Source organism: Heloderma suspectum, chromosome 1 (assembly GCF_057233095.1).
Source record: "Heloderma suspectum isolate Gila_16-S chromosome 1, 16-S_ref, whole genome shotgun sequence".
Taxonomy (NCBI): domain Eukaryota; kingdom Metazoa; phylum Chordata; class Lepidosauria; order Squamata; family Helodermatidae; genus Heloderma; species Heloderma suspectum.
This window is the reverse complement of record NC_139458.1, coordinates 355,783,999-355,811,321: the sequence shown is the minus strand read 5'-3', so window position 1 is coordinate 355,811,321 and position 27,323 is coordinate 355,783,999. Positions and strand designations below refer to the sequence as shown.

General features: G+C 45.7%; 1 protein-coding gene across 1 annotated transcript in view; it reads left to right on the top strand.

The window, feature by feature from the left end:
- PRKN (parkin RBR E3 ubiquitin protein ligase) overlaps positions 1-27,323 on the top strand; it is a 1,219,260-nt gene that overhangs the window by 586,796 nt on the left and 605,141 nt on the right. The window contains exon 6 of the mRNA XM_084827978.1: positions 4,551-4,666. Coding sequence (XP_084684104.1) covers positions 4,551-4,666 — 116 coding nt within the window. The remainder of the gene's footprint in view (positions 1-4,550; positions 4,667-27,323) is intronic.

The following is a 27,323-nucleotide window of genomic DNA, read 5'->3' as shown; positions in this document are numbered from 1 at the left end:
ACCCACCCAAAGATTATGCACAGAATATGCACATCTGTTGGCTGTCTAATAATAATTTCCTTTTAGTTAATAATTTGCACAGCATTCTAAGCAAAGAGCACATAGAAATAGGATATATATAGATATAGATATATAGATATATGCGCACAGATTAATTACAAAAGATGAAAGTTATAACATCTGGTCTCTGGAGATAACAATGCATCAAATTGTGACGTTGTGGAACATCCATACGCTGAAAATGTGGTAGCTCATTACATGCGATTATTTCCCTCTCCACTTACGACGAGCCTGGCATGAAACAAAAGAGCACAGATTCACTGGGAATTGCTTTGCACTTATCAGCTACCTCCTCAGAAGCAAACCCCACTTTATGGCAACTAAATATTCATATCTAAATCATACAATGTATTAAATACCTATTGCATCTCTGTAGTTACAGTGTGCTCTATTCAAAATATATCCATCCTAAAGGGATCTGAAGGCCATTTACTCCACCCTGCGCATGAAACACCATGCATGGCACAATCCTATGCATGTTTAGACAACAACAAAAGTCCTAGAACTCCCAGCATTCCCCAACCAGCCATGCTGGCTGGGGAATGCTGGGAATTGTAGGACTTTTTTTTTCTGTCTAAACATGCATAGGATTACATCATAAATGTATTTAAGCATTTCTTAACCAGTGGATAGATATAATAATGGTCAGAAGGATGAGTTATTTCAGTATTTGAGAAAAGTTTTCTTTTTAAAGCGGGGGATAACTGATTCATGACTTCTAACAAGTTCAAGAGAATGACATGGAATCAGAACCTTGGTATGTCTGCTCACAGAAGGAGCCTCTGCTTGAATTCTGGGGATTACACACATGCACACACACACCAGCTCAGCTCATTCAGCAGGGTCCCCTCCCTGCCCGTTTGTATTTTCAGGGTGGTGTAGGCAGGCTGGCCCAAGCCATTTAGCTGCTGGAGGTGAAAGACAAGATGGCGGTCCCTCCCATCCCATGTACAAAAGCTGACTGGATTCACCGTTGAATCTTTCTTCAACACTGGCAATGGGAGAGCATCCTCCACCACACTGGAAAGCAGCAGGGTAACTTAAGGGTGCAGGGCAGCCCATGTTGCCCACAGCTCTCTCCTCCAACACCTTGCTGCCACCTCCCAGCATCTGCTGCCTGAGGTGACTGCCTCAATCTTCCTAATGGTAGGGTCGGCCCTGGGTGTGGGGCTTGCTGTAGGGAGGAGGGGGCGGGAATATCTGCTTCCACCCGTCCAGTTGTACACACCTAAAATCTGGATCCAACCCCTTTGAAACTCTTGTTGATTGTTGTGAAAGTAAGTTATTACACCACCTGACTAAGCATCGATTTATTTAATGACTACCTTTTCTTTGAATCAGTTTTCTTTGAATCAGATTGTTTCCTGCAAATGTTTTATGTGCGTATTCTCCCCCAGCCAGATCTAAATCCCTTTCGTATTCTCAGGTGTCTTGGGGGGCAGGCGAAGGAGTTGGTTGAATTTCCAAGTGGCGTTGTGTGGGGGACAGCTGTAGCTTGGTGACAGAGCCCCTGCTTTGCATGCAGAAGGTCCCAGGTTCAATCCCTGCCATCTCCAGGTAGGGCTGGGAAAAACCCTGCCTGAAACCCTGCAGATCTGTTGGCAGTCAGTGTAGACAGTACTGGGCTGGATGGACTAATGGTCTTTCTAGGTATAAAGCAACTTCCTATGCCCCCGCAGCTGGTGCTGGGAACTACAGTTCCCAAGGGGCAATGACATATGGTGCAAATGTGCAATACTCTTGGAAAACAGTGTGTGTGTGTTGTCTCAAAGGAAATACAGTTTCTTGTTGAGACTAGGGATGGGTAAGAATTTCATTTCACTTTGGTTTTGATAAGATTATACCAAAATTCACGAAGTTCTCCATATTGGGACAAAAAAGAATGATTTTTAAAAAAATTGTACATGGGGAAACCGAAACTGACAGGCCCAGGGTTTGAGTGCTTAGCTCTTAAAAGTCTGTGTTTGAATCCCTATGTAATGTATGCAACCATATTAGTAATGAATTAGGGTTGTCTAAACCCTACATTTAGGGTAAAAACCCTAAGTCTCTAGCTATGTGTATAGCTGGGGGGGGGGGCATTCATGACTCCTCTGTGGATCCAGTTTTTTTAAATTACTTTTTCTTAAATACCAGGCAAAGCATGATCTATACATGTGGCTGGTCCCTTAACCATAGCCCCATAACTCTGACATCCTTGGATATATTCTTCAGAGGAAATATCCAGATTATAAACACTATTAAGATAAAAGAGGAGGAGCACGAAATATACACTCCTTTGTCTTTTCTCAATAGATTCTCACCCGTGACCTTGAAAATGCATGCACATAAACACACACAAAATTAAAATACTCTAAAGATTAAGTAGGTTCTTTCTTGATACCATGACAATTTGAAGAGGTGCTTCAGAGAGATCTGGAGTAATACTATTAATATATTAAAGCACTTCCTGTAGTCAGGGCTGTATTAGAACGATGCACAATGGACCTAAACGATCTGCACAAATAAAATACTAACAAAGGGGTTTTGTTGTCACCATAATATGGACTAAGTGACACATCACAAAGTTTTATTTTTGGAGAGTCCAATGTACATGCAACATGCAAAGATCCCAGCAATCAACACTGCCCTAACCTGTGGCAATTTTTTGCAATGTAAACATGACTATTAGTTCAACCAGCCTGTTGTGCATACCACCAAGAACAAAAATGGGTGTGAGGTTCTCCTGAAAATTGTCTTGCTATTTATAGGTTTGACAAATGTTGAAAATACCTGTTTTAAATTAATAGGATGAAATTCTGCTCTATGGCTGCATTCCTACTTCACTAACCATCCGTTATTTGGCCATCTCGATAAGCAACATGGAGACTGTAAATTACATACCCAGCACACAGAACAAAATCCCTTTCATCAGGAAAATTATATTCATTATTAAATGCAGCACACAGCACACTGTGTTTTGTATGTTCTCTCTGTTCTCTGCTGCTGGGATGTTTATGCGCCCTGTTCACAATTTGTCATATCTGCAGAGGTAGACAAATCTGTTGGGTTTACAACACAGTAAGTTGTTTTGTACTTTGAACTTTTGCACAGAAGCTCTCAAGTGTTACATTTTTAATGGGTTACTTTCATTCTGTCACCATGCTTCTGTGGTAGGGATGTATGAGAATTTGGCTTCAGTTTGCAAATCATTCGAACTTGGGTCTGCTTGCAATCCCAAACACAAAAGGGGCATATTGGGGGGGGGGGAGTGTAAATTCATGAACTTACAATCGCATTAGAAAAATGAGTATTTCAAATGTGCATCTTTTTTTAAAAAAATGTGCTTTTAAAAAATGCACATTTGAAATACTCATTTTTCTAATGCACAAAGCACAAAAATCTCACTTTTCCCATTCAAAATGTGCACTTCTCCTGTTGGAATGAAAAGTAAAGACAGGTTGCAAATGAGAATGGGAATGATACGAACCGAGCTATGAAGTAGAGTTCAGAGATGCTCAATGAACTTGAGCATCCCTGGTTCTCCCATCCCTATTCTGTGGTAATTTCAGTTGTCTCTTGGAGAAAATGCCACCCCCCCAAAGTGGTGCCATAGAAATAGTTTCCCTGTTGACCTTTCAACATTTCAGTCCATGTTTGCACATTTATGTTTCTATTTTTCTATTTCAGTATCAGATTATAGAATGGAATCTTGACTCTGTGAGAGCTCAAAGATGTTTGATATCAATGTGTTAAGTCCAATTTTGCACGAGTGGACTTCCACTCACTCCACAGGACTCCCCATTGTTCTCCCCACCCCCTGCGGTCCCCTGTGTACCTCCAGAGGAGATTTGAGAGGCATGTGAGAGATTGCAAGGGAAGGGGAAATCCATTCACAATGTATAATGTAGACATGAAAAAACTAGGATCTTGGCCTTCTGTCTTTGGTCAAGAAGCAGTTCCTTCTCCTCACTGAATTTCAGGTTCCAGGTTCGAGTCTCTCTAGTATCCAATAAGCACTGACCTCAGGGATTCACTAGACAGTCTAGATTTAGATATAGCCATGTATGGCCCTGACCTGGTTCCAAAACTGGGTGTATCCATTTGTTATTTCAATGAACACCTGGATGTGGGAAACCCCTTCCCACATAGCAGATGTGTGTGCAGTGGGGAAGATCCAAATGAGGAAACCTCTTTCTACATGTGGATCACTCTTTGCAGGATCAGGGCCTTTGTGTTTCTATATAATTTTGGCCTCTGTAATCCAAAAAACCAGCACAGAATCTATGCAGATGCTAAGACATTTCCTTCCCTCAGCTGATGTCCAAAGACCAACATATACAACTTGCCCAAAGATAATGTCAGGCATTCTTTCTAAAACATCCCTAATGAGCATCCTCTTTTTCTCCTGGCAGTAGTGATTTATCTACTGCCTCACTTAGACTAAGATAAAGAGAGGACATGAAGTGCGGGTATGTAATCTTCTTTTTATCTCTACTTCAATATTGCAGGAATTCTACTTTAAATGTGGAGCGCACCCAACCCCTGACAGTGAGACATCTGTGGCACTGAACCTCATTACAACAAATAGTCGGTGCATCTCATGTATAACCTGTACAGATGTTGGGTAAGTCAGTTTGAAGAAGACCATGAACACAATTGTGGCAATTCAGAGACTTCACATTATTTGGGCGTTTGTTTCTATTCTCTGTTTTTCCTCCCTCTCCATTTTTATTAGTTTGTTTTTGTTCTGCTTTCTTGTTATGGTGGGATATGTTTCTTATTTCCCAAAACAGAGTTTCTGATTTTTATAATAGAAATCACAGTGTTGCTTCTGCCACTGAATGGATGAACAAAATCTGTTTTGTTGCATTCCCATCCAACCTATTTAGGCTATAAGTTAGGATGCTGCAAGGGAGTTAGGATGCTGCAAGGAAGTTAGGATGCTGCAAGGGAGTTAGGATGCTGCAAGGGAGTTAGGATGCTGCAAGGAAGTGTATACGTGGTGACCAAAATGTGTTGGAATAAAAATCGCTCTTGTTGTCTCACATAGATACATTGGCTGCATTTGCACATAATGATAAGCCAGGATTCTTGACTTATCCTGGGTTACCGTGAATGAACAACATGCTAGTACACGCAGCCTGTTCACTCCTCCTGCTTGCAAGAGCAGATAAACAACGGATGGTTTATTGCAACATTAGAATATGGGATTCTACTAAGACACCTCATAAGTGATAATGTTAACACTAATGCTCAGTGTTATCTGGCTTGCATTTTACAAGACAAAAATACAGTAGGTTAATTAAAAGCAATATTTGAAAAAAATCAAAGGGCACACGTTATAAATCTAGGATTAGACAATTTCTCTATGGGGAAAAGGAAAGGGATTTTCCAGAAAGATATACACATTTTGAAGCTAAATAGATGTTTTTCTTTTTTTTCTCCATCTCAGGCACAGCACAATATAGTCCATTAAAGTGTTTCTCAGTGCTGCTGATGTTGCCTTGACTGTCTGCTGACAGTGCTGTACAAAATGAGCCTTTCCAATAGGTTAAAAGATAAGTCAGCTTTGAAAAGAATAGTGGGGTGTCCATCACTTCACAGATACTTGGGAGTTATAAAACTATCATCTGTCTCTTTTACAATTCATCTTTCAGGCACACTATGCTGAATCGCTTCAATAGCTTGTGCCATCCACTAGGACCAAAGTGTCACCCAGCTGCTGGGGGAAAACTACTGAACAGATTCAGCATACACTAGGCACTAGCCATGCTGCCTTTAAGGTTGCCGGTGTGTCTCCACCATAAACACCGAAGATAATCCCCATCCAGCTCAAGAAGTAATGTGGGCCTCACCATTTTGATTTTATCATTGACGCTCTGATTTAATGTCAGAGTGCCTGTGCACAACATCACAGCCTTTTACTCCAGATAAAGTAATCTGAAATAACTACCAACCATGGATCTGTTCTCACACTTACCAATGCGGATTAAAATCTCCAGAAGGAAACTATGTTTGAATACAGATACCTGTTCTTACCAAACTCTTGCATGTGATGCTGATGTGTAGTAAAATTACCCTCACTACAGGATGGGGGGCGGGGGAGAGGGCAGCATCAAAACCAGCTGAAACCGCAGTGCATTTCAAAGAGTGTCTTTATTGGGACAACATTTGCCATTTCTTCTACATCCTTCAAATGCTATGTCAACTAAAAGACTTCAGGAATACCACTTTGGTATAGAACAATTTGTCCCCATGGTAGAAACCAAAGAAGGGATAAAGAGAGGAAGGAAGAGTACAGATGCATGCCTTGGTTATATAGGGCACAACTTTACTGATAACTGCTTTCATCATATTTATGAGTAGCAAGAGAAGGAACCCAGGTTATCTCTGATAACCTGACTGCTGACAGTGGCATTCCCAGCCCTTCTGCTGTGGAGGTGTCTGAGAGGAAGTCTAACTTAGGGCATACAAGAGGATATGCAGCTCTGCCACCATCAACTAGGATGTGTAGCCAAATTGGCCTCCCCACTCCCTGACCCACACCCTTATCCTCAAGACCCTTTAAGGTCCCCCATGGGGTCCTGTGGGAAATCCACCCCTACTCACTGCCTGGCTATGGTCCTTGCTCACAGACCCAATGCCATCAACAGGCAGTTTTGACACGCAGGTTAAGCAAACAAGGAAGAAGAACTCAAGGGCAAGAAACATAAACTTGCTTGCTCTGAGGCAGGCAAAACAACAACAACCTGGAAACAAAGACCAACCAGCGATGTGGGTGAAAATGCCTTCCCAGTCCTGACGACTGACAGACTAGACACCATGCTGGTCTACAACCGTAACAAAATTGAATTGAATTGAGAGGACACTATAGCGAGGAATATTGGAAAAGGCAATTAAGGCAGGAGGGAGAACATACTTGAAAAACATTGGCCTGGGTCCCAATACATAGTCTAGGAGGGGACCAGAGGGGAAACGTTCCCTCTCAGGCCATCTGCCAGGCTCATCCTTCAGGCTGGCCGGCATAGGCCGATCAGCCCAGGAAGAGTTAAATAGATGCAGCTTGGCTGGACAGTGAGGTCCAATGTTGGCGTCTGGCCACCCCATCTTCCCACACTTTGTCTTCTGTTCTGTGTGGATCTGAAGAGACCCCCCCCATATTACTGAGAAGCCCAGCTTGCATTTCTGCCCCCTGAAGATGCTTATCCAAAATGCACTGGGAAATGTAATTTCCAGTATATACACTCTCTCTTGGCACCTGCTTGAAGGTTTTCTCTGTCACTTCAGTTTTTTGGGATAATCTCGGCAGTGAAGCTACTCATGGGTAAAAGAGCTCATCGTGGAGCAGTGTGGTCATCTGTATGTGGTTTATGTAGAAGTAGATTAAAAACAAAAACAAAAAAAGTAGAGAGGGAAGGTTTGTTTGTTTTCTTAATAGTAGCCTATTAATAGCTGTCTATATCAAGGTTTGGTAGCTACATGTCACTTCCATTTTCTGGTTTAAAATACCAACTAATGAGACCTGGTGTGTTTATACAATCATTATATGAGATTGTCTTTCTGTGGTTGGATCCTTGGTTGCATCCTGTCTAAATTATTATTATTATTATTTATTAAATTTATTAATCACCCATCTGGCTGGTTACCCAGCCACTCTGGGTGATGTACAGAATATATAATAAAACGGTTTAAAACAATAACATTCTACAATAAAAACATTTTCTACAATACCCTAACCCACCCCAAATGCCTGCCTGAACAACCACGTTTTTAATGCACAGCGGAAGCTCATTAAAGAGGGGGCATGGCTGAGTTCTCTAGGGAGGGAGTTCCACAGAGTGGGGGCCACCGCAGAAAAGGCCCTCTCCCTCGTCCCTACCAGTCTAGCTGTCCTGGCTGATGGGACAGAGAGAAGGCCATCTGAGGCTGATCTTGTTAAGTGGCCTGTCTGGTATTGCTAGAGGTGCTCCTTAAGATAGGCTGGGCCAGAACCATATAGGTGTCAGGAGCGCCCTAGCTGCCTCTTGCAGTCCCCTCCAATAGCCAACTCAGGACACAGATGACGAGGATTCTTTCCAAGGCTTTATTCCTTTATTACTTTATGACTAGGGGTGCACGAAAGTCACTTACCTGGTCTCGCAGCTTTTCGCGGTGGGGGGGAGGCGCTTCGCTGCTCCCCCCGTGAAGTTCAGGCCGGTGGGGGGAGGCTTCCCACCTCGTCCAGCCGAAATTCAGGCCGGGGAGGAGGCGCCTCACCTCGCCCGGCCGCGAAATTAAAAGTTAAAAAAAAAAAACGCCCCCGTGATAGGCTACGTGACGATTAACGTAGCCTATCACGGCTAGATCTGCAAAGTCAGCCGTGATAGGCTACGTAAATCATCACGTAGCCTATCACGGGGGCGTTTTTTTTTTCTTTTATTGGAATGGCGGCGGCGGCAGCCGGTCGAAAGACCGGCTGCCGCTCCTGCCCCAGACGAAGACCCAACGAACTGCCGGCCGGACCCGCCGCCAGGAGGGACATTTGCCAAAGGTAAGTCCCGTCCCGGGGGGTGTGTGGGGGGCGGGGGGGCAGAGAATTTCTCCCCAAAACTTGTTCGGGGGGCCGAACACGTTGGCGCTCGGCCCCCCGAAGTTTCGGGGAGAAATTCTCCACCAACCCTATTTATGACTCTTTCAGATATTAATCACTAGCGACTAAACAAGGAACAGCACTGAGGAAAGATAGCAGAGTAGCCTAAGCTCCAGGTAAGGCAGTTGGTCCCCGTTTGAAGGGGAACCACGGGAAGACTCTGAACTTATGGGCTGTGGAGAGATCCTCCCTCTTTCTCTTGGGTTCTCAGGACGCGACCATTGTTTGAGTGCGAAACGAGCGGAATGCCTCCTTTCAGCGCCCTCCATCTGTCATCGCTCCCTGCGTCTGCGCCAAGCATCCAGCAAGCCCCCGTCCAGCACTCTCTCACTGCCAGGGTCACTATCTCTCCCAGGAATGCTGGCAGGAAGAATCTCTGCCAGCTGCTGTGCTTGTGAGAGATGAGCGAGCTCCTCTCCCACAGATTGCTGTTCTTCCTCAGAATCAGAACTGCTCTGGGGCTCTATGGGCTCAGTTTCCACCCTGACATTAGGGTTTTAAAGGTCAAAACCAACACCTTGAATTTGGCCCAGAAAACAACTGATAACCAGTGCAACTCCTTCAGCACTGGAGTGATGTGATCTCGCCAGCGGCTGCCTTTAATCAGGCGAGCCGCTGCGTTCTGTACCAGCTGCAGCTTCCGAACCGTCTTCAAGGGTAACCCCATGTAGAGCGCATTACAGTAGTCTAAATGAGAGGAGACCAGGGCATGTACTACCGATGGGAGCAGATGGTCGGGAAGGAAGGGGCACATCCGCCGTATCAGATGGAGTTGATACAGCGCTGTCCAGCTCACAGCTGACACCTGAGCCTCCATGGGCAGCTGGGAGTCCAAAATGACCCCCAGACTGCGGACCTGGTCTTTCAAGGGTAGCCGTACCCCATTCAACACCAGGTCAACATCCCCCAGCCTCCTCTTGTCTCCCACCAAAAGTACCTCGGTCTTGTCAGGGTTCAGCTTTAGCTTATTTCTCCCCATCCAGACACTCACCATCTCCAGACATTTGGACAGGGATTCTACAGCCAACCTTGGTGAAGATTTGAACGAGAGGTAGAGCTGCGTGTCATCCTCATATTGATGACACCGCACCCCAAACCTCCTGATGATAGCCCCCAGTGGCTTCACATAGATGTTAAATAGCATCGGGAAGAGGATGGAACCCTGTGGTACCCCACAAGTGAGCAGCCATGGGTCCGAAACCTCCTCTCTCAGTGCTACCCTCTGGTACCTACCGGAGAGGAAGGACCGGAACCACCGCAATACGGTGTCTCCAATGCCCAACCCCTCCAGGAGGTCCAGGAGAATACCGTGGTCAACGGTATCAAAAGCCGCTGAGAGGTCAAGGAGAACAAGGAAGGAGCATTCACCCCTATCCAGAGCCCTCCTCATCGCATCCACCAAGGCGACCAAGGCCGTTTCTGTCCCATGCCCAAGCCTGAAGCCTGACTGAAATGGGTCTAGATAATCGGTTCCTTCCAAGTGTGCCTTCAACTGCATCGCCACCACCCGCTCAATCACCTTGCCCAAAAATGGCAGATTTGAAACCGGGCAAAAGTTGTTCAGAACTTGGTGATCCAAGGAGGACTTCTTTAAGAGCGGTCTTATCACTGCCTCCTTGAGGGCTGATGGCATCACTCCCTCCTCATGGGAGGCATTCACCACCGCCCTGATCCCCTCACCCAGTCTTTCTCTGTAGCCCATAATGAGCCAAGATGGGCAAGGATCAAGTAAGCAGGTGGTCGGCCTTACAGATGAAAGCACCTTGTCCACTTCATCAGGAGGAAGAAGCTGGAACTGATCCCACAAAACCGGTTTGCCAAAGACCGCCTCTTGCTCACTAACTGTATCCACAGCACACGGAATAACGCTCCTAATCTGATCAATTTTATCTGCAAAGTGCCTTGCCAAGGCCTCACAGGAGGCCTTAGAATGCTCCAGTGGTTCCGGAGCCACAGGACCAACCAGGCTCCAGACCACTTGGAACAGCCTCCTGGGAAGGCACTCTGCGGACGTGATAGAGGCAGCATAATATTCCTTTTTTGCTGCCTTCACCGCCACGTGATTAGGGGTGGACGAAAGTCCCTTACCTGTCCTCGAAGGACGTTCGCGGTGGGGGGGAGGCGCTTCGCTGCTCCCCCCGCGAAGTTCAGGCCGGGGGGGGAGGCATCCCGCCTCGCCCCGGCCGAAATTCAGGCCGGGGAGGAGGCTTCCCGCCTCGCCCAGCCGCGAACGCGAAAGTTAGAAGAAAAAAAAACAACGCCCCCTGATAGGCTACGTGACGATTCACGTAGCCTATCACGGCTAGATCTGCAAAGTCAGATATTTACGTAAATATTTACGTAGACTATGACGGCGAAAATAAAAGGGAACACAAATAGCATAGCAGGCGCTATTTGCGTCCCTTTTTGATTCACCATTTTAGCCTACATAAATATTTACGTAGGCTAAAACGATGAATCAAAAAGAGACACAGATAGCGCCCGCTACGCTATTTGCGTTCCCCTTTATTTTCGCCATCATAGTCTACGTAAATATTTACGTATACTAAGACGGCCAAAAATAAGGAACGCAAATGGCAGCGGCCGTAGCCGCCTCCATTTGCATACGCGGTTTGTTTTTGTTTTTTTAAACCCAGCCATGATAGGCTATGTAAATCTTTACGTAGCCTATCACGTCGTTGTTGGTTGTTTTTTTTTACAGGACTGCAAATGGCGGTGGCGGCAGCCGGTCGGAAGACCAGCCGCCACAGCCGCTGCTGCCTGGAATATCCGCCCCAGGTAAGTCTAATCCCAGGGGGGGATCCCCGGCGGGTGGCAGGCCATTCCGCCACGGAGTTCAGGGGGCCAAATGCACTGGCATTTGGCCTCACCGAGATCCGTGGCGGAATTCTCTGACATGATGTGACATCCCTACTTCAATCTTTCCCAGCATCAGGGTCTTTTCCAGTGAATCTAAATTAGAATACATATATGTTTTTTCTTCTGCCACTGTTTGGTGTTTTAATGCTACATTCTGTCATTAGCTGCCCCTGTAGTGCTGGTTGCTGTCCTTCAGTATAGAGAGGTGACAATCTAGCAGCTGAAATGGGTGCAAGACCCATTTTGGTGCCATTATGATTGCTGTTGAGAAAAACCAGTGTTACATCTGTGTTTTATGCAGTAAGCTTGCTGTTTGTGGATGTCACATCTTTAAACCCCTCTGTATACATGTGTAGGAAATCTCACTGGGCAGTGATCACTTTGCTATAGAAAACACTGGATCCCCTCCACACATTACAAAATATGTGGAGCTTTTGTAAGCTAGCCCAGATTTTACCCTGGAGCATATCTATAATTACTAATATTTCCTGGACTAGTAATCACTGACACCTTTCAAACAAAGAATGAAAGGGGATGAAACTGGGTCACTTGCTAAAAGTACTTTGCAGTCATTGAGATCATAGAATAGTAGGGTTGGAAGGGGCCTATAAGACCATCGAGTCCAACCCCCTGCTCAATGCAGGAATCCAAGTCAAAGCATCCCTGGGCCCTGGCTGTCCAGCTTCATCTTGAATGCCTCCAGTGTGGGAGAGCCCACTACCTCCCTTGGTAATTGGTTCCATTGTTGTATTGCTCTAACAGTCAGGACATTTTCCTGATGTTCAGCCGGCTTCCTGTAACTTGAGCCCATTATTCCGTGTTCTTCACTCTGGGCTAAATTTGCAAAGTCAGCCATGATAGGTTACGTAAATCGTCACGTAGCCTATCACGGGTGACTTTAAAAAAAAAAAAAGCGTGTACGGCTAATGGCGGCCCCCATAGGGAGCCGCCATTCGCATTCCTTATTTGGTCACTGTAGTCTATGTAAATCTTTACGTAGACTATGGCGAAAATAAGGGCAACGCTATTTGCGTTGCCCTTATTTTCGCCGTACTCTACGTAATCTTTACATAGACTACAGCGACCAAATAAGGAATGCGAATGGCGGCTCCCTATGGGGGCCGCCATTAGCCGTACACGCTTTTTTTTTTTTTAAAGTCACCCGTGATAGGCTACGTGACGATTTACGTAACCTATCATGGCTGACTTTGCAAATTTAGCCGTGATAGGCTACGTTAATCGTCATGTAGCCTATCACGGGGGCGGTTTTGTTTTGTTTTTACTGTTATTGGAATGGCGGCGGTGGCAGCTGGTCGAAAGATCAGCTGCCGCCCCCGCCTAGGGATGGCGGAGAATTTCTCCCCGAAACTTCGGGGGGCCGAGCACCAATGTGTTCGGCCCCCCGAACAAGTTTCGGGGAGAAATCCTCCACACACACCCTGCACCCCGCACCCCCCCCCCAGGACGGGACTTACCTTCCCTGAATGTCCCTCCCGGCGGCGGGTCCGGCTGGCGGTTCGTCCGGTGTTCGAGCGGGGCGGGAGCGGTAGCCGGTCTTTTGACCGGCTGCCGCCCCCGCCATTGCAATGAAAGAAAGAAAAAAAAACCGTCCCCTGATAGGCTACGTGACGATTCACGTTGCCTATCATGGCTAGATTTGCAAAGTCAGCCGTGATAGGCTACGTGAATCATCACGTAGCCTATCACGGGTGACTTTAAAAAAAAAAAAAAAAGTGTGTACGGATAATGGCGGCCCCCATAGGGAGCCGCCATTCCCCTTCCTTATTTGGTCGCCGTAGTCTACGTAAACATTGACGTAGACTACAGCAACTAAATAAGGAACGCGAATGGCGGCTCCCTATGGGGGCCGCCATTCGCGTACGCACTTTTTTTTTTTTTAAAGTCACCCGTGATAGGCTACGTGACGATTCACGTAGCCTATCATGGCTGACTTTCCAGATCTAGCCATGATAGGCTACGTGAATCGTCACGTAGCCTATCAGGGGACTTTTTTTTTTTTTTGTTACTTTCGTGTTCGCGGCCAGGCGAGGCGGGAAGCCTCCTCCCCGGCCTGAATTTCGGCCGGGCGAGGCAGGAAGCCTCCCCCCCCGGCCTGAATTTCGGCCGGGCGAGGCGGGAAGCCTCCCCCCCCGGCCTGAACTTTGCGGGGGGAGCAGCGAAGCGCTCCCCCCCACCACGAACAAGCTGCGAGAAAAGGTAAGTGACTTTTGTCCACCCCTACCCCCGCCCCTGATGAAGACCCTACGAACCGCCGCCGGGACCTGCCGCCGGGAGGGACATTCGCCAAAGGTAAGTCCCGTCCCGGGGGGGGTGCGGAGAATTTCTCCCCGAAACTTCTTCGGGGGGCCGAACACGTTGGCGCTCAGCCCCCCGAAGTTTCGGGGAGAAATTCTCCGCCAACCCTAGTGATAGGCTACGTAAATCTTTACGTAGCCTATCATGGCTGGGTGGGTTTTAAAAAAACAAACGCGTACGCAAATGGCGGTGGCTACGGCCACCAACATTTGCATTCCTTATGTTTGGCCGTCTTAGTCACGTAAATATTTACGTAGACTACGACAGCGAAAATAAAGGGGAACACAAATAGTGTAGCGGGCGCTATTTGCGTCCCTTTTTGATTTGCCGTTTTAGCCTATGTAGGCTAAAACGGTGACTCAAAAAGGAACGCAAATAGCATCCGCTACGCTATTTGCGTTCTCCTTTATTTTCGCCATCAAAGTCTACGTAAATATTTACGTAGATTCAGACAGCCAAAAATAAGGAACGCAAATGGCAGCAGCCATAGCCGCCGCCATTTGCGTATGCGGATTTTTATATTTTTTTCCCCAGAGCCCTCCACGGCTGGAAATCCGGCTGAGGACAGCTGTGGGCTAGGCTGGGCCTGGCCGGCTGCTCCGCGGAGCTGCCACGGAGCACAGCCAGCCATCGAGGATTCCGGGGAGGGATGGAACGCCTCCCTCCCCCATGAACATAATCCACGAAAGGTAAGTCACTTTCGTACATCCCTAATGTTTTCTTGTAGCTCTCACTGAATAAAATCTGTAGAGGTAAAATCCATTGGCAAGTTATGCTAAAACCAGAGTTAGTATACCATGAACTTTAAAGCTTTTTGGTGCTTCTTGCTTAGCTGCACCAGAAAGAAAAGGGAAAATTGGCAACTGTTAGCACATGCACACATTTGCTCCTGAGCATTCAAAGTGATGGGGCTGATATTTTTAGAAGGTCTGAACTGGTTCAGCAAACAGCAAGAACTTAAAACAAATACTGAATACTGCAGTCCTGGAGGAAAGATCTTTTTGTAAACTATTTCTAGTGTTTTGAAAACAGAAAAGCATCAGAAGGGCGAGGCGTACCCCCTAGACACTTGTAAATCAGATTTTGAAATCACAACAGTGTTAAATAGTATAAAAATAATATGGGTAGCACAAAAGTGCTTCATGTTGTCTTTCAGAAACTAGGTAGTGCACAATTCCTCAAGGCGCTATTATTTTTAGCATTCCAACAGATGCACTGGTATAAAAGATATATAGGGCTTGCCCTTGTTTACCAGAAAGGTGGAATTCCCCCAGGAAGTTGAGCTTTTTGCTGCTGTTTGCTGATCAGGTTTGCATTTAAAACAATTTTTTTTTAGTAAGTCCAGATTTCATAAGCCTGAACATGACAGTGAAAGAAGAAAGTAAAATAAATTTCCCCCATGATAATTGTATAAATCAAAGGTGTTACATTTTATCTTAAGGCACACGCTGAAGGGGATCCTTACTTTACTTGTAGTGATATAACTATGAATTGCAAGAATTGCAATTTGAATTGCAAGCATCAGATAGGTATTAAGGTTTTCATAACTCTGTATAATTTCAGGTGGATTTGTTGTTGCTTCCAAAGAGAGAGAAGTACCTTGGCAACTAGTTTCTGATGTATTGTAGCTTTGTTTGATGAAACCCAGACAATTGTTTTCCACAGCTGGAGAGATGTGGTATGTCAAAGTTTGAGATACTGAAGCATCCAGAACAGACTACTATTGGAGAGTGTATGCTGAGTTAGAGAAAATGAGCTCACCTAGTAAGACTATTCCTATCATTATTTTCAGGGTGTGCTTCCATCACCTGGTTGGTCCAAAGAGATTTCAGCTTAACTTACCCTTAGAAATGGTTGCTTTTTAAAGTCTGGCTCAGGTGTCTCCAGCCTGCTGTTGGTATAAAAGTTAATGAGGGACTTTCTGTTTCTGGCTGTCATCAAAACACAACAGTGAGGAATTAAAAGACTACCCCCACATGGTTAGGAAATGACATCTCTGCTATAGTTTCACTTCTGAGGTATTGTTCTCATGGAGTTTCTGTGCAATCTTACAGCCTCAGGGGGGTATAAATTCTGAATTCAGAGGTTTTCTTTATAGGTCTGTCCTCCCATAGTTTCCCCACTGGCCATGGCCATCAATTGTCAATTTCAAAAATACGCCTGGCATACTGCTGTTTGCTTTCCTTGAAAATTTCCTTAAAAGGTGGGTTGGGTGGGGAAAGATTATCTGAAGAGCTTAACTGCTTTAACGAGTATGAATGGAGAAAAGCCCAATGTATCTCTTTTTATGTGTCTCTGAAATTAATGGGATTTCTTTTAAAAAAATCAATTAAGTGAAATGACGAATTAAACATCAAACAACTGTTACTAATTGGTTTAGGTCTTAAAAACCTGTTAAATCGAAACACAGAGTGCACAGCTGTAAAGCTCCGTTTCAGTTACCTACAAAACCCCATGATAAGACCTTTTATTGACACTGATACTTTGAAATGTGAACTCTGCATGATTTAATATCTCTAAGTGACCTTCCTTTCTCCATTGGCAACTCTGTGGGATCTGTACACAAGCAGCTATATTAGCAGGGCTTCCTAAATGTGCTAGAAGCCCTTGTGGGTGAGACACGCTGTCTAGTCTTTTTATCTCATTCTCACTGCTGGTATATAGCAGTACCTACTGGCAATGATAGAGCAGCATTGCCTTCCTGCCGTTCTCCCTCTGAACCTCTCAAGGACGCAATCACACCTTCATCCAAATGCCAGACTGCTTAGCATCCATGGCCAAATTTCTAACAAAGCTTTGGGATAAGTGCGAAGTATTGTGTAGGCTTATTTGTTTTCCTCAGTGGCACAGCAGAAAAACAGAAGGGGCCAATACTTCCCAAGAGCTCATCCTCCTTGGGGTGTAGCAGTAAGAACTTCCATTAACTGTTGTTTATTCAACATGCTTCTCCAAAGAGCTCTACACAAATCCTAAAAAGGATCCCTTTGAACTTCTCTACTTATTATCTGCTGTGTTTTTTAAATTAAACTTGATGCTGGGTATTTCACTGACAGGTGTGAGGAACACATTTTCTTTTAAAGCCACTCACTGTGTGCTGTAAGTGTTTTGATTCATTTAGCTTCCACTCTGATCATAACTTTGAGGAGGATTGTTTCCCACCTCCCAGCTGAGCAGAGCAGAGCAAGCTGCTCCAGCTGGTCCAGGGACTACAGAAGCAGGCAAGCTCCCAGAGAGCGAGCGAACAGAGCGAGCGAACAGGGGGAGCAAACGGGAGTTGGCCAGGGGAGTTCGGCAGGGGAGGTCAAGGGGGAGGCCCCTAACATTTTTTTTAATTTTTTTTACTAACTTTTTTTCATTTATTTGACTTGTAGCACACACTTCCACACCAGTGGGACTTTGCTTTTAACCTCTACTGAGTAGAGGAGCAGGCACAGGCTAGTCTAGAACAATCACAAAGCTAGACACAAAAGGGAAAAGAGGCTATGGAAGGACAAGACTCTCCAGTGGTGGTGACCTGCAAGGTGTGTGCAATCTTTGTTTTCTTGCCTGAGAACAACATGGCCTACACCTGCAACAAGTGCAAGTTGATCACGCTGCTGGAGGAAAAAGTAAGTGGACTGGAGCGGCGACTGTTGACCCTCCGGGGAATAAGAGAACACGAAAAGTTCTTGGACAGAATGGGGGAACTACAGCAGCAAAGGGCAGACCAGAAGCTTGAAGAGCAACAGCAAGATGAGGCAGTGGGAAATGCTGAGGTGAAGAAAAATGGAATAGAGGATACTCCTTGGAAAACAGTGACAGTTAGGAGAAGAAGAACTAGACGCCACTCTGCACCAGTGGAAGCAGTGGAGCTGTGGAACCGATTCCAGGTACTTGCAGATGAGACTGGAGGACAGCCTGCAGAGGAAGAATCACAGGGGAACCTGCATGAGAGTGAGCAAGAGGCTAAAGGTCAGTCAAACAGAGGCGATGAAACCCAGGCCTACAAGAAGAAGAAGAGAAGAGTGGTAGTAGTGGGAGACTCCTTGCTGCGTGGGATCGAGACCCAAGTATGTCGCGAAGACCCATGGACTCACCAGGTATGTTGTCTCCCGGGAGGACAGATTAGAGACGTGACTGAAAGGTTGCCTGCACTCATAAAGCCCACTGACAGGTATCCCTTTCTTCTCATCCATGTGGGAACAAATGATACTGCCAAGCGGAGTTACGAAGAGATCACGTCAGACTTTGAAGCTTTGGGAAGGAAACTCAAGAACTTTGGGGCCCAGATAGTTTTCTCATCCATCCTTCCAGTAGTTAGAAGAGGGATAGAAAGGGAACGAAAAATACTCCAGGTGAATGACTGGCTACGAAGGTGGTGCCGACGAGAGAGATTTGGATTCTGGGACCACGGGCTATACTTCCTGGAAGATGGGCTGTTGGCTAGGGATGGGTTGCACCTCACAAAGGCTGGGAAGAATGTGTTTGGCCACAGCATGAAGAACTTCATCAGGAGGGCTTTAAACTGAATTCTACAGGGAAGGGAGATGTAATGTTGGGGGTAACAATGGACATAGGCACATGCACTGCAATGGAGAGAACAGCTCTGATAGCGCCCAATAATAGTCTTCAGACACATGTAGGAAGAAAGCCAGACTATGAAGCACATGGTCTTCGATGTCTATATACTAATGCCCAGAGTATGGGAAACAAACAGAACGAACTTGAACTCTTAATACAAGAGGGAAATTATGACCTGATAGGTGTAACTGAGACTTGGTGGGATGACTCTCATGACTGGAATACAGCAATTGAAGGATATAACTTGTTCAGAAAGAACAGGAGGAACAGAAAGGGAGGTGGGGTTGCACTGTATGTGAAAAATACATATCTCTGCACAGAAATACAGGAGGATGAGCTTGGTAGCCCCATCGAGAGCATCTGGGTTGAAATAAATGGAGCAAAGAATAAAAGGAACCTGGTGGTCAGAGTCTACTACTGGCCACCCAATCAAGGAGAAGACAAGGATGAAACTTTTGAAAAGCAAATAGCTAATGTTTTAAGGAAGCATGATGTAGTAGTAATGGGGGACTTCAATTTCCCCGATATTTGTTGGGAAACAAATTCTGCAAAACATGGCCCCTCCAGGAAATTCCTGACTTGTGTGGCGGATAACTTCCTCCTACAGAAAGTTGAGGAAGGAACTAGAGGATTGGCTATCCTTGACTTGATCCTAACCAACAGAGATGACTTAGTGGATAAAGTAGCAGTTACAGGAACTCTGGGGGAAAGCGACCATGTTGTACTTGAGTTTTTGGTTCTAAGGGAAGCAAAAGCCGAGTGTAGTCAAATGCGTACCCTGGATTTTAGGAAAGCTGATTTTCATAAACTCAGAACAATGATCAGTAAGGTCCCATGGCAAGCGATGCTAGTGAGAAAAGGAGTCCAAGGTGGGTGGGAGCTTTTAAAAAAGGAAATTCTCAAGGCACAATCACAAACAATTCCAACAAGAAGAAAAGGTGGAAGACAACAGAAGAAGCCAATGTGTCTTCACAAAAAGCTTAGGGATGACCTGAAAACAAAAAAGGACACATATAGGAAGTGGAAAGAAGGCCAAGTAACAAAGGAAGAGTACAGGCAGATAGCACAGAATTGCAGGGATGGCGTCAGGAAGGCTAAAGCTGAGAATGAGCTGAGGTTAGCAAGGGATGTTAAAAACAACAAAAAGGCTTTCTTCAGCTACGTGCATAGTAAAAGGCAGAGGAAAGAAATGGTGGTTCAGCTATTAAATAAGGATGGAAAAATGATAACAGATGACAAAGAAAACGCAGAGGTGCTCAATTCCTACTTTGGCTCAGTCTTCTCCCAAAAGAGGGTCTATGACCCCCCTGGCAAAGGCGAAGTACAGGCTGAAGGGGCAGGATTGCAGCTTGAGATCGACAGGCATATGGTCAAGGAACACCTCATTACTTTGAATGAGTTCAAATCTCCAGGGCCAGATGAACTGCATCCTAGAGTCATAAAGGAACTGGCAGAAGAACTCTCAGAACCGCTGTCTATTCTCTTTGAGAAATCATGGAGGACGGGGGAAGTGCCAGATGACTGGAGGAGGGCTAACGTCGTCCCTATCTTCAAAAAGGTAAAAAGGAGGAACCTGGGAACTACAGACCAGTCAGTCTGACATCAATCCCTGGGAAAATTCTGGAGCAGATCATAAAGCAATCCATCTGGGAGCACCTTGACAACAATGCAGTGATTACTCGAAGCCAACATGGATTTGTCAAGAACAAGTCCTGCCAGACAAATCTGATCTCATTTTTTGATCAAGTAACCTCCCTTGTAGGCCGTGGGAATGCTGTAGACATCATATACCTCGACTTCAGCAAAGCTTTCGACAAAGTGCCCCATGATATCCTGATGAGCAAACTAGCTCGAAGTGGGCTAGATGAAACAACGATCCGGTGGATCCACAGTTGGCTACAGAATCGGACTCAAAGAGTGCTTATCAATGGGACCTTCTCAAGCTGGGGAGAGGTAACGAGTGGGGTACCGCAGGGCTCAGTCCTGGGCCCAGTGCTCTTCAACATTTTGATTAATGACTTGGAGGAGGAGGTGCAGGGAATGCTGATCCAATTTGCAGATGACACAAAATTGGGAGGGATAGCTAATACTTTGGAAGACAGAAACAAAATTCAAAGTGATCTTGGTAGACTGGATCGCTGGGCAGAAAACAACAGAATGACATTTAATAGGGACAAATGCCAAGTTCTGCACCTAGGAAAAAGAAACCAAATGCACAGTTACAAGATGGGGGATACGTGGCTCAACCACACTACGAGCGAGAAGGATCTTGGAATTGTTGTCGATCACAAGCTGAATATGAGCCAACAATGTGATGTGGCTGCAAAAAAGGCAAATGCTCTTTTGGGCTGCATTCATAGAAGCATCGCTTCCAAATCCCGGGAAGTACTAGTTCCCCTCTACTCAGCACTGGTTAGGCCTCATCTGGAGTACTGTGTCCAGTTCTGGGCACCACACTTGAAGAAGGATGCAGACAAACTGGAGAGGGTTCAGAGGAGGGCAACAAAGATGATCAGGGGACTGGAAACAAAGACCTATGAGGAGAGACTGAAAGAACTGGGCATGTTTAGCCTTGAGAAGAGAAGACTGAGGGGAGAGATGATAGCGCTTTTCAAGTACTTGAAAGGTTGTCACAGAGAGGAAGGCCAGGATCTCTTCTTGATCATCGCAGAGTGCAGGACACGGAATAATGAGCTCAAGTGACAGGAAGCCAGATTCCGGCTGAACATCAGGAAAAACTTCCTGAGTGTCAGAGCAATACGACAATGGAACCAATTACCTGGGGAGGTGGTGGGCTCTCCCACACTGGAGGCCTTCAAGACGAGGCTGGACAGCCATTTGTCGGGGATGCTCTGACTTGGATTCCTGCATTGAGCAGGGGGTTGGACTCGATGGCCTTGTAGGCCCCTTCCAACCCTACTATTCTATGATTCTATGAGAAGATTGGGAACTGCAGAATGTATCATGGGCTGCCAGGGAATGCCAATTGCAATATTTTATGCCTTAAAAATTTATGAACCTTTTAAAGAAGCTCCTACTTAGGACTCTGTAGTCCAGTGTTTCTGCAGTGTCTGTATTTTAAAGGAGTGATTTCCACATATTTAAACTAAAGAACTATTTCCACATGGTCGGTTGGATGATCTTCACTGGAGGATTACTAGGCAGACAGCTATGAAGAGTTGTGAGAGAGATCTGGTGCCAGTCATAGGCCTGACAGATGGATCCTAAATGGAGAACTGGTTGAACCCTTGTAGAGACATTATTGGTCAATGAACAGAGAATTGGAGTTGAGCCTGGGGTTCAAATCCCATATCTGCCATATTCTTATTGAATGGCCTTGGGCAACTTTGATTCAGGCACTTCAGAAATAAGTAAGAATAATATCTGCAACAATGGTAATTATACTGGCCTATCACACAACGGCCATTGTGAGAGTGGACACAATAACTTTTTGAAGTATTTTGCAATTCTTGTGTTATATAAACTTTGAACAGTAGTAAAAGTTACAGAACTGCATAGAATATGCCCACAACTTCTGGAGAACCACTAGCAGACAGTGTAGGGACTACACCAGGGCTGCACAGAAGGGCCAGTGTAGTGTAGTGCCTAGAGTGTTGGACTGGGAGTTGGGAGATCCAGGTTCTAGTCCCTACTCAACCACGGAAGCTAATTCGATGACTTTGGGCCAGTCACAAAGTCTCAGCCCAATCTACCTCACAAGGTGGTTGTTGTGAGGATAAAATGGAGAGGAGGAGGATTATGCATGCTGCCTTGGGTTCCTTAATGAAGAAAAAAGGGCAGGAAATAAATAAATAAATAAATAAATAAATAGATCTCCAGATGTTTTAGACTTCCAAAAGCCCCTGCCAGCATGGCCAATGGTCAGGACTACTGGCAGTTGAAGTCCAAACATCTGGAGATCTACATTCTGCCCACTCCTGGTCTACAGTGTATTCAATACTAAGTTAGATAGACCAAAAGTGTGACTCAGTATAAGGCAGCTCCCTGTTTTTAACTCCTCACAAATTCCTCACAATGTAGTTTAATAACAAATATTTGGTATCTTGGCATCAGAAAAACAAAGCAGGTAAGCCAGTATCTCTGCTAGATAATCCAGTTTTGATTCTTGGGTACAAAGTAGTAACTTTACTCTACATGAAATATTTTCCCTGAAAATAGTTTGTGCAAATATTCAACATTTTTCAAGCTCATTTGGCAACATTTCCCCTAGCTTTTCCTGCTTCCTCCTTATGGAATTAGTTGCATGGGTTATTCCACCTCATCATCACTAGTTGCACAACAAATGGATGACATCACAATGCTACTTAGCCAATCAGATTTGACTATATGATGATGTCACTGAAGGCATGAGGACAATGTAAATAAATAGGTAAATATTTTCAGAAGAAGTGTTGAAAACCACCCAGAAGGGGAGGCATATTTTTGACACAGCTGAAAGTGCAGGCAAACAGCAACCTATGCATAGTTTCTAATATCTGTTGAGTAGGTATTCTGGTATCTACTTAGTATTGACGCACATGGCCATGCTGATCATGTGAGCACTTAATTTTATGAAGTAACTATAACTTCTAGAAAACACTTCTGAAAGTGTACTAAAATGAATTTCTCCTCTAATCACTACTCTCTTAGATGATTATGTGAATCAGCTATAGGATTACTGATCATTTCCAGTAGTGGCTTTGCACTAATGGAAAGTGCTTCTGCATGCGCAAGTAGGGATGGACGAAAGGGACTTACCTCGTCCCGTAGCTTGCTTCGCAGTGGGGGGGAGGCGCTTCGGTTCTCCCCCCGAAGTTCAGGCGAGGGGGGGAGGCGCCCCGCCTCGCCCGGCCGAAATTCAGGCCAGGGCGGAGGCGCCCCATCCCTCGCCAGCGAAATTCAGGCCGGGTAGGAGTGCCCCGTCTACCCGGCCGCGAAAAAGAAAGTAAAAACACACACACACACCCGTGATAGGCTACGTAACGATTTACGTAGCCTATCACAGCTAGATTTCCAAAGTCAGCCGTGATAGGCTATGTAAATCGTCACGTAGCCTATCACGGGTGACTTTGAAAAAAAAAAAGCGCATACGCAAATGGCGGCTCCCATGGGGACCGCCATTTGCATTCCTTATTTTGGCACGTCTAGTCTACGTAAAGATTTACGTAGACTACGGCGAAAATAAGGGCAACGCAAATAGCGTTCCCTTATTTTCGCCGTAGTCTATGTAAATGTTTACGTAGACTAGACGTGCCAAAATAAGGAACACAGATGGCGGCGCCCCATGGGTGCCGCCATTTGCATACACGCTTTTTTTTTTCTTTCAAAGTCACCCGTGATAGGCTACGTGACGATTTACGTAGCCTATCACGGCTGACTTTGGAAATCTAGCCGTGATAGGCTATGTAAATTGTTACATAGCCTATCACGGGTGTGTGGGGTTTTTTTTTACTTTACTTTTTTTTTTTTTTGCAATGGCGGCGGCGGCAGCCGGTTGGGAGACCGGCCGCCGCCCCTGCCCCCAACGAAATGCTGCCAAACCGCCACCAGGGCCCGCCGCCGAGAGGGACATTCGCCGAAGGTAAGTCCCATCCTGGGGGGGCGGGGGGCCAGCGGAGAATTTCCCCAACACTTTCAGGGGGCCAAATGCGTCTGCACTCGGCCTCCCGAAGATTCGTGGAGAAATTCTCTGCCAACCCTATGCACAAGGTGAGCAACCTGATTTTTGCAAATTAATTCCCCCTTACATACTGCAGCCCTCCGTGCTATATCTCGTACTGTTCTGGAAGGTTCTCCCAGCCTCAGGAGTCGGTTTTGAAGGGGCATGGAGGAAATACAGTATATGTGGAGAATTCGTGAAAACTGGATGCCTCGCCTTGTGTGAGCGGAAGTGCTTTTCTCTAATGCAAAACCACCACTGAATACATAGCCCATCATGAAAGGCCTACTTGCACCCGAGTAAGCCCTTTTAATATACATGGTTCATCTTACACCTGCATTAAATTGTTTGTGGCTGTATTTGTGGTAGTATGTGTTCAAACTAAGGATGGGCAAATCCGTCAATACGGGTTTCTCTTGGTTTCTCATTTTCCCACCCTTAAGTCTGATCTGTCATGTACTTTGAGATTTTTGTTAGTTTGCATGAAAATTCATGTGCGTTTTTGTTAGCATTTCTCCTTAAGTAACATTCAAATTAAAAACGTAAATAGTCACATGCTCTTTTTGTTTTCTTTTTACATTTGAGCGCATGATTAGGATAGCGTGTGACATATTCCACAAAGGATAGAGATGTAATCACTTGTGGCTTCTAAACAGACAGTGATGGCCAAACTGATGAGGGCAGTAGCTGATAGTGGAAGCACGCTGGTTCCTCCATCTGTCTGTTGCCCCCCCTTTTTTTTAATCCAAGGGTATCTTTGTTCTGCCCCTTTAAATAGAAGTATGTAAAAATATGCCCAGGCTCAGGCTCAGTGGAGACTTAAGGAGAGACAATGAAGAAACAGAGCCGGAATACAGCAGGAGAAAAATAAGGATTCTCTCCACCGCTACTTTTAGGGGGGCAGAAGAAAAAATGGGGCTTTGTTTTTGTTTTCTTTTTCTTTAGGGCTGTTGTCGGGAGTGGAGGATGAAAAGGAGCAGGGGGGAGAATTGGGGGAAACTGTGGATGAACAATTTTGGATAAAGTGGGAAATAAACAGTGTAGTGGTAGTGGGGAGTATGTGGGTGGAACAAAGAGTCTAAAACGAGCGAAAATATTTTCAGTACATGTGGAATAGAGCAATGCTAATTGGATTTGGTCATTTCAAAAGAATACAAGAAGATCCCTCCTTGGTCAGATCAAGATCTATCTAGACTAGACTGAGTTTCCAAAAATGGTGAGGCAGATGCTTCTAGGAAGCCCACAAGCAGGGCATAAATGTGAGGGCCTCCCCTGCTGTTTGTCCTGAGCATCTGGTATTCCAGTATATATCTCTTCTGACCATGGAGGTTCCATTAGGGATGTCAGAGAATTTTGCCACGAATCTCGGGGAAGCCGAATGCCAGCGCATTTGGCCCCCGAAATCGGTGGCGAAATGGTCTGCCCCCCCGCCCCCACTCGGGACGGGACTTACCTTGGGCGAATCTCCCTGGCGGCGGCGGTGGCAGTGCGGCGGCTGCTGTAGCCGGTCTTCTGACCGGCTGCCGCCACCACCATTTCCAAGTTAAAAAAAAAAGGATAGGCTACGTAAAGATTTACATAGCCTACCATGGCTAGATTTTTTAAAAATACCGTGATAGGCTACGTGAATGTTTATGTAGCCTATCACGGCTGAGTGGGGGGAAAAAAACAACCGCGCGTACACAAATTGTGGCACCCATGGGCGCCGCCATTTGCGTTCCTTATTTTGGCACGTCTAGTCTACGTAAACATTTACGTAGACTATGGCGAAAATAAGGGGAACGCAAATAGCGTTCCCCTTATTTTCGCCGTAGTCTACGTAAATGTTTATGTAGACTAGACGTGCCAAAATAAGGAACGCAAATGGCGGCGCCTATGGGCACCGCCATTTGCGTACGCACGTTTTCCCCCACACACACTCAGCCGTGATAGGCTACGTAAACATTTACATAGCCTATAATGGCTGACTGCAGGGACGCAAACAGCGGAGGCTATGGCTGCCGCCATTTGCATTCCCGGCTGGCCAGGATTCGCGGTGGGAAGGATGGGGCGCCTCCCCCCGGCCAGAATTTTGGGGGGAGGGACGGGGCGCCTCCCCCCACCGTGAATCAATTTCGTCATAAGGTAAGTGACTTTCGTACATCCCTAGGTTCCATTTAGCCATTAAGGCTGAGAGGAGAATCTCTCATAAGTAGAGCTTTTTTGAAGTGGTAGAAGGAGCTTTGGGTGGGTGGGAAAGGGTTAGCAGAATGAGTGGCGCTTCTGGCACTCATACCTTTTGGAAGCACCAATTGCCATTGATTTTAATTGTGTAGATGGGAGATCTAGGGAAGAAACCAATTAGCACTGTGTATGTGAATCATAAGAAGATGCAGTTCGGAATAGCTTGAAGTAGGCCAAAAAAAAGTAGAACAAAATCTGAATTTCAAAGGGAATTCTTATTTACTGTTGACTAAGTACGAATATTTTGAAGTCATGATTAAAGGAATGAAGTATCCTAACCATATTTATTCAGAAGTCCCACTGGGTCCAATGGGATTTATTTCCTAGTAAGTATGGTTAGGATTGCACCTTAAAGTTGCAATTTGGGACATATACTAGTGAATAAACCCAGTGGAATACAGTGGGATTTAGGTCTGAGTAGAGATGCATAGGATTGTGCTGTAAGACTGTAACCTTAAGCACTGAGTGAGTGAAAGTCCTGTTGAACATTTTAGTACTTTCTTCCAAGTTCAATATGCTTAGAACTGGGCTCTAAGTCCACAAGTTGCTTCTTTAAATGTTGACCTTCATAGAGTAACTGATAATAGCAGAGACTGATACAATAGCTGCGACTGTAAGAAATGTCAAGAGGTTCCTCTTCAGTCCTTCTTAGGGATGTATGAAACCTAGGGGTGCACGAAGGTCACTTACCTGGTCTCGCAGCTTTTCGCAGTGGGGGGGAGGCGCTTCGCTGCTCTCCCCCCGAAGTTCAGGCCGTGGGGGAGGCTTCCCACCTCACCCGGCCGAAATTCAGGCCGGGGGGGAGGCTTCCCGCCTCGCCCAGCCGAAATTCAGTCCAGGGAGGAGGCGCCTTGCCTCGCCCGGCCGCGAAATTAAAAGTTAAAAAAAAAACACGCCCCCGTGATAGGCTACGTGACGATTAACGTAGCCTATCACGGCTAGATCTGCAAAGTCAGCCGTGATAGGCTACGTTAATCGTCACGTAGCTTATCACGGGTGACTTTAAAAAAAAAAAAAAGAAAGCGCGTACGCAAA